The sequence below is a fragment of the Parasteatoda tepidariorum genome, chromosome 9 (genome assembly GCF_043381705.1).
Source record: "Parasteatoda tepidariorum isolate YZ-2023 chromosome 9, CAS_Ptep_4.0, whole genome shotgun sequence".
Lineage (NCBI taxonomy): Eukaryota > Metazoa > Arthropoda > Arachnida > Araneae > Theridiidae > Parasteatoda > Parasteatoda tepidariorum.
Window position 1 is genome coordinate 80,111,948 of NC_092212.1, and position 8,560 is coordinate 80,120,507.

Below are 8,560 nucleotides of genomic sequence, written 5' to 3' on the forward strand. Positions count from 1 at the left end.
TAATATTTTAATTGCTAAATGTTATTTTAGTATGAATATATTTTATATGTAAAAAATGGCATTCTTTAGCTATAACCATTTACCATAAGCATTACTTTTTGGAGAGTCTTTTTGCTAAATATTAACCGTAGTTAACTGAACATTTATCTAAAATGAGTGCTGACTTTTTGCAGTTTTGGGAAGTAGGGTAATGTTATTGTCTTCGATGAATGCTAATCCTAAACTTTATTACTTATGCCAAAATATTTACAATGAAACCTCGCTGCAGCAATATTTTGGGGACCAAATTAATATATTGTTGTAGAGGGATATATTGTTATACTTTGGGGGCTCGATAAGATTTTTTTATTAATTTTAATGTTATATACTATGTAACTGTAAATGTATTTATATGTTAGGCAAAAAATTAATTTGCAGAGTGTTAATCTTGGTTAAATATTAAAAACAATTGAAATAAATTCAGAAAATATTGTAAACATACCTGGAAAACATTTTTTGAAAATAATATGATTAAGGAAATGAAATCAGATAGGAAAGTTAGATGTGTGACTACTTTAGAGATGAGGGATGCAATTCTAATAATGGAAGCTCTTGGGGTGATCAACAGTGAGTCTTGTTTTGTCAGAAAAAGTGGCAAAAGATGATAAAATAAGATTTTTTGCATTATTTAAAAAACAATAATAATGGGAAAAATGAGGGTGAAATTTGGGGAAAAGTCGTCTTCCAGAGGCTTCAGAGAATATCGTAACATTGAGATGAGCATGACATTAATTCATATGCAAGCTTTTCCGTACAATGAAACATTATCGTAAAAAGGGAAGTTATTATATTGGATATCGTAGTAGCGAGAATTCACTGTATTTGAAACAATTCTACTTTGTTTGATGTAATTAAAGTAAATATAGTAGAGCCCATTTATAATGAAAGATTGGAAAAACAAAAAAAATTCCTCGCTAAATTCCAATTCAAAGTTAGTACAAAAAAGTTTATGTGAATTGCTTTGTTTTACATATTTTAATTACTTACTGCAGCTTATAATTTTTTTTACCTTTATCTGAGAGATTATACATTCAACTCGTTTTTTTACGGATAAATCTTTCTGACATTTTAAACGACAGAATAAAAAGCGTGCATTCAAGTTTAAGTATGGGGTGCTGGGAATGAGCTTTTCTTACGTATTTGACAATGAAACTAGAAATGTTTCTGCAACCAAATGTTGTCATTTGTGGTGATGTTCAGTTCATCACCACACACATTAAGCTAAGAATAAAAATGAAGAACAATTAAAAATAATATACTCTTAAGTAAGAGAACAAGATCATTAGAATGATCACTAATTGCAAGGTGTTAAAACTATTTATTTAATATAGATCATTTAAGATATTTAGAGTTACAAATTTTGTTCCAGGAAGGCATTCACTCCAATTAATAATAGGTACATAAAAAATTTAACATTAAATTATGCATTATGAAGCTGCACTGCTAATTAATAAAAAATAATTATGGGGTGATAGAAAATTTTGTAATATAACTTAGCTGTTGAGGATCCTCATATTTTTGTATCTTAACCTCAGCTCTCCAAAACCATGTGTGTCCTTGCCCTTTCTCTCACCTCCTCTAACCAAGCCTCCAAAGCATACTCCACTCTTATTGGCTGTTACCACCATCACAAAATAAGTAGGGCTATGCTTGCTATTTATTTTTATTTTTGGCTAAATTATTTAAGGGCAGAAAAGGGCAGGTGAAAACTTATGAAAGAGAAACTAAAACTTTAAAGTAATTATAGCAGTGCAGAGCAGTGCAGCAAAGATAAAAGTAACAAAACATCATAAAAGCAATACCACATATATATAAAAGTAACAAAACATCATAAAAGCAATACCACATTNATGTGCATTGCTTCTTTTTACATATTTTAATTACTTACTGCAGCTTATGATATTTTTTTTTTTTTTTTACCTTTATCTGAGAGATTATACATTCAACTCGTTTTTTTACGGATGAAACTTTCTGACATTTTAAACAGAAGAATAAAAAGCATGCATTCAAGTTTAAGTATGGGGTGCTGGGAATGAGGTTTTCTTATGTATTTGACTGTGTGAAACTGGAAATGCTTCTACAACCAGATGTGTACATTTCTGACGATATTCACACCCTTTTCATGACATCTAGCCTGGGTGGCATTTCCCTTTTCTCTGAAAGCATCTGTTGTCCATTACATGGAAAAAGGGAATAAACTATTTTACATATTTGAATTGTGCAGAAATATATTTCACAATAATTAAGTACCAAAATACTTTTAATAATTTAAAATAATTAGTAGAGTACTGTACAATTTTTTTTATATAATTATTTTTAAAGCAGTTAAACCTGTCGGGAGTGGACCGCTTTCTGTTCCGCAGAAAAATGGAGGTTGATCATTCTTAGAGGTTATCTCCATTGACTTCAGAATTGTTATCGAAAATACATGATTTTTACGAACGATTTCAATTTTAGACGATGTCATTTTCTTGGTGCGTAAATGCCGTTTTTTGTTGGCGACGTGAAAACAAACCAATGAATGAAATTAAGTGTCTATAAAAATGATCCCAATTGGTATAATTATGTTTAAAAACAAATTTACCAATTATGAATGATAAAACTATTTTAAATACATAAACAATTAGGTTTTTTGTTTAAGTTTGCATTTAATTTTATATCATAAAAGTTTGTTAGCTTTAAAAGGTGAGAAGATGTTTGAGATGCTTGTTTTTTCAAAAATTGCTTTTTTTTTTCTAATTTAACTTTCGCCTCTAAAAGTGAACCATTGATATCGTCTTTAGTGTACTCTGACAGCAATAAGAGGTTGTATTGCCAACAAGAACTCTCTAAGTAAGAGCCTCAAGCAAACCTACATATTTGTTTTGTTTTAATAACCTCCTGGTGTACCCCTTTTCTCAGAAATTTGCTCAGAGAGGTTTTAATGGTTTCCCCTAAAAGTTTTCTTATACACAAGTCTAAGGAAAGAATTCCGGGCCCCCCAAAAGTGGTCGTGAATAGAGAGGGTCGCTACACAGAGGTGGTCTTTTTTGGAGGCTTCATTGTAATTTGCAATGCTTCCAAAATTATTTTTCTTATTAAATCCAAGAAAAGTGAAGATTGCTAAAAGAGTATATTCTAATGCATAATATTGTACCAAACAAAACATGTTAAATTTACTATTGTTGTCAATGTATTTAAAAATAACTATTAAAATAAGTATATTTTTAATTCATAGTGAGTTGAATAATTAATTACTGCGTAGCTCCGCTATAAGTTATCGTTATATAAGTTTAAATTATTTGTTATTCAATTTTTTATTTTTTGAAGCAGCATGCAGATTGAAATATTGTTAATTTAAGTAATTTTCTGCAAGAGAAATAGCTTGCTTAATTCTCTTTCAAGTACATTATTTTAATTTTTTATTTTATTTCAGATACCTTTTTTTTTACACTCTCATACCTGGAATTATACAAAAAAAAATCTTATATAAAAGCCTATATTTAACGGAATTTCAAATTTAACAAGCAAACCCCCTGGTGTATGCCTTTTCTCAAAAGCTTGTTTTTTATTCAGCTGTTTAAGGAAAAGTATTATCGGGAATAAATAAAACAAAATTGAGTACTAAACAATCAATGTTGAAACAATCAATGTTGTATTACACAGGCCCTACTGTATTTAAAACTTATAGTTGTTCATTTGTTATACAGCAAATCATTTTATTCTTTTTGTCTTTTCAGATATGTATCTAAATGTGCGTCTAGGATATTAAGTGTCAGCGATTTTGTTGCAGCACAAGATTTAAAGAAGAACAGTTAATGATTTTCAATTTTTAGCCTTTATTTTTTTATCAATTAATAGTTTTCTCATTCATTAATTCACTCATTTACCACAAGTTATGTGTCAATAACTTATTTACTGTGTCAACATCTTGTTTGCTTCCAGTAATTCAAAATTTATTGTTCCAGTAATTCAATATTTTTTTACTACTTTAACTATTCAAATTAGTAAAATTAAAACTGTACTTCTTAAAGCATATTTAATGCATGGGCATGCCTGAAAGGTTCTGACGCATTTCAGCAAATCATATAAGTTACCAAAAGTGTTAAGATTATAAGATATTATCCTCAGTTTTATATTGCGATAAATTCTTATTTAAAACATGTATAAATGCAAAATTTAATTAAAAGATATCTGCTTGTTTAGTTGGCGTTTAGATAATCACTTAAATGTTAAAGCAAATGTCATTTTTGCCACATGCTAGCAATAATTGTAAGCAATATGACCAGAGATTTTTATAGTTTAAAAGAAAAAATAACAGTCTTAACTTTAGTCTTTATTATTTTGTTTTGCGTGAATTCCATTAATATGGTGCAGAAAAATACTGTACATTGCAAACAAAATCGCCATACAATTAGCTGTCCATGTATAATTTTTTTTTACTGTTTTTGCAATGATAAACATTTTTGTAAAATTCACACAGGTTTGAAATTACATCTTGCCATGTGCTAGCAATAATTGTAAGCAATATGACCAGAGTTTTTTGTAGTTTAAAAGAAAAAATAACAATCTTAACTTTAGTCTTTATTATTTTGTTTTGCGTGAATTCAATTAATATGATGCAGAAAAATACTGTACATTGCAAACAAAATCGCCATACAATTAGCTGTCTATGTATAATTTTTTTTTACTGTTTTTGCAATGATAAACATTTTTGTAAAATTCACACTGGTTTGAAATTACATGTTAAATGAAAAATAAATAAGCATGTGTTATTTTTTATTTTGTGATTCTTTTTTGAGAAATTAAATCTTGTCATTCATAACTCAATGCATATTGTATTTAATATCAGCGCATTTATTTTCATGTTCAAAATTTTGCATAACAGTTACTATTTTATGAAGATATGGAATTAGGGCTGCTGTTATAGTTATATTTCTTTCTCTTTTAAAGAAAGAAAAGCAAAAATCAAATGCCTAGTTTTTCTTTTTATACACTTTTCAATACACGAAAAAACTTAAAGTTGAAATTTTTTTAAAATAATTACTTTAAATATTCATTAAGTAAATAATTCTCCAGCTTTTTATTTCTCAGCATTTTTATTATATGAGGGTTACCGTATAAAAAAGGTGCAAAATATTCCTGATTGAACAGTACTGCAACTTGGTGAAATGGTTATATGATAGTAGTCTATTAGATTATTTTTTATTTTTAAGTTTTCTTGGATTAATAAAGCTTTCTGAAGCAAAAACAAAGTCATCTCAGACTTAGGTGTTGTTATCCCCAATTGTTATCTCCAATTTTTGTAAATATCTTAAGTATGGTATTAGTTATGCATGTAACTTAATCTTGTTATTTTGAGAAATATGCTGCCTGAAGGCTTGCAAAATTAGTATATGCTTTGAATGAAAATAAATGGTTTTTCAAGCTTTTTTACAAAAAGAATAAAGTATGTAAATCATATTATTTTTTTTATATTTAATTGGAAAATATTTGAATAGGCATTTTTTTAAAAATATGTTTAAGTGGATAGTTTAGTAATGAAAAATGTGCAGACTTAAATCCACATCTCATTCAAAATTTATTTTACATTTGCATAAAGATTACCGTTTGTGAAACTGATATGATTATCAAGTTATTTTAATGAAGTATTTGTAAAATTTATCTAAAATTTTTTTTTTTTTTAAATTTTAATGAAGTATTATTGTGATAAGTTTCTTATCAAGTGTTTGTTTAACTTCCAGTAGTATAAACCTTAGTATTAATCTGTAACTCCATTAAAAAATTCTTAAAATTTGTTTGCAGAGCACAAGGTTAAATATTTGTATTCAAATGTTGCATTTGGTAGGTTTTCAAGTTTTAAAACAATAAGAATGATTAATACAATAAACATGGAAAAATAGCTGTTTTGCTAAAAAAAAAAAAAGTACTTAAAGTTTATTTATTGGAACTTTGAATTTATTAATTCTTTTAAGAAGTAATATGTTTTAAATTTATTCAGAAAAGGAGAACTAGCAGGAAAATTAAATTGAATTTTTTTTTTTAAATTTATGTTTAGCTTACTGATGAATGATCATTTTTAATCATATGATCATTTTTAATCTGTGTGAATGATCATTTTTAATCATATTTTTTACAAAAAAAAAAAAAAAAAAAANAAAAAAAAAAAAAAATGCTAAACACCATTAAGTTAAAAAAAAAAAAATTATTAATAAATTTTTGTCTGCATCACCAAAACAAATATGTGGCTCACATCACCATTCCATGTTAACAGGATTGGAATTATTAATTACGAAAATCTGGGATTATTTGGTTGCATTATTTTTTGCTTAAAATTTGTTTAATTCTAAATGGGCTTGACCAAAAGTTCTATTTCAATACTTCCTATCCTTGTCTTAATATTGTCCAGGCTCTTTTTTNTTTTTTTTTTTTAACTCAAGAAATTTTCCGGAATTTTAACTTGGGCTCACAATCACCCCTGTATTAATCTGTAACTCCATTAAAAAATTCTTAAAATTTGTTTGCAGAGCACAAGGTTAAATATTTGTATTCAAATGTTGCATTTGGTAGGTTTTCAGGTTTTAAAACAATAAGAATGATTAATACAATAAACATGGAGAAATAGCTGTTTTGCTAAAAAAAAGTACTTAAAGTTTATTTATTGGAGCTTGGAATTTATTAATTCTTTTAAGAAGTAATATGTTTTAAATTTATTCAGAAAAGGAAAACTAGCAGGAAAATTAAATTGAAAAAATATTTTTTTATTTAAATTATGTTTAGCTTACTGAAATGCTTACTGAAATCATTTTTAATCATATTTTTTTCAAAAAAAAAAAAAAAATGCTAAACACCATTAAGTTAAAAAAAATTTTTTTTAATAAATTTTCGTCTTCATCACCAAAACAAATATGTGGCTCACATCACCATTCCATGCTAACAGGATTGGAATTATTAATTACGAACATCTGGGATTTTTTGGTTGCATATTTTTTGCTTAAAATTTGTTTAATTCTAAATGGGCTTGAGTAAAAGTTCTATTTCTATACTTCCTATCCTTGTCTTAATATTGTCCAGGCTCTTTTTTTTTTCTCCACAAATCTCATGATAATTATTATTTATTTCATTTTTAATTGAGACTGCATTTGAAAAGGCATGAAAAAAAGAATCATCTTTCGTTTGTTTATTTTTGATACTTTTCATGTTTTTGTTTTGCTTCAACTGAAAAATGCCAATAATTTTGAATGCTTTAACAATGTAAATGCGGAATAATAATTTGTAATTACTTGCCAAAGGGACAACTTTTAATTTTGTTGGAGGCATTTACAAATTTTCTCAAAATAAATCATTGCAAGAAATGCTCAAGTAATTGAGATAAATACATTATTTTATGCCTAAGTTTCTATCAATGTATACGGAAGTTAAAATACATATTTCTAAAGTGAAAAAATTTATTGTCTATAATGTACAAGTCTTTTAAGAAAATTATGGAAGAATATAAAATTAGAGTTTTTTTCACTTTTAAATGGAATTAAATAAATAGTTTGCGTGTTGTGTTCTTCAGAAATTGCATACAATAATCTTAATTATTTGCTTTATAGTTATATTTACCAATAAAACATAACTATATAACCAACGTTTTCAACTGTATTTTTCTCCATTAGAATCATTATTAAGAATCACTTATATTAAAAGTTCTTTTTTAAACATGTTTTTGTGTAAATATTTTTGTACAAAATATTTTCAAAATTCAGTGTCATACGTTATCACATAACTATTACATTGTGGTTCAAACCTTAAAGGTATTTTTTTTTTAAGAACAAAATGTGTGTTTTACCATCTGTATTAACAATTTTTGTAATTGTACATATTTGTATATAACATCTGTGTCCTGAACTTTGTGTAATTTTTGGCATTAAAGTAATCAACATAGTTGAATGACTGTGAATTCTTCTATAAGAAATTCATGAATGTTCTTATTAAAATTGGACTCTATTTGACTGTAAAAATGGGATAATATTGATGATTTAAAACTTGTTCCTTTTCTCATTGTCAATATTCATATTTAAGTAAAAAAAATTTTTTTACAGTTTTACGTCTATTGTGTGAATTTCTTTATTATTAATCTTAATTTTGTATAGGGACTAAAAAAAGAATACTTTGATACCATTTGATTAATTGATCTTGATGGTTTAAAGGCCTAATCTTAATGCTAATTGTAATACTCCTTATATGCATAAATAGTGCTGACCAGAGTGGCGACGATTACAGTAATTGATTACAACTGTAATTGATTCTGCTATTAATATGCTACTTCATTATTACTGTTATGTAATCAATTACTTGTAATCACAATTACAAGTAATTGCAATAACAAGTAATCATAATTTCTGATTACATCAGAGTTGGAAAAAATTTAAACGATTGCATTTTTCGATTACAGTAATAAATTACTTTTAATCATAATTACAACTGCAATCGTGATTCTAAACATTCATAATTTTGATTACAACTGCAATAGTGATTATAAACATTCATAATTTTA

General features: G+C 26.5%; 1 protein-coding gene across 1 annotated transcript in view; it reads left to right on the plus strand.

Annotated features, from left to right (window-relative positions):
- Positions 1-4,800, plus strand: part of LOC107452528 (mortality factor 4-like protein 1) — a 30,254-nt gene extending 25,454 nt beyond the window's left edge. The window contains exon 12 of the mRNA XM_043049551.2: positions 3,759-4,800. Within this exon, the coding sequence (XP_042905485.1) occupies positions 3,759-3,837 (79 nt within the window). The 3' untranslated portion in view covers positions 3,838-4,800. The remainder of the gene's footprint in view (positions 1-3,758) is intronic.
- The last annotated feature ends 3,760 nt before the right edge of the window (positions 4,801-8,560 follow it).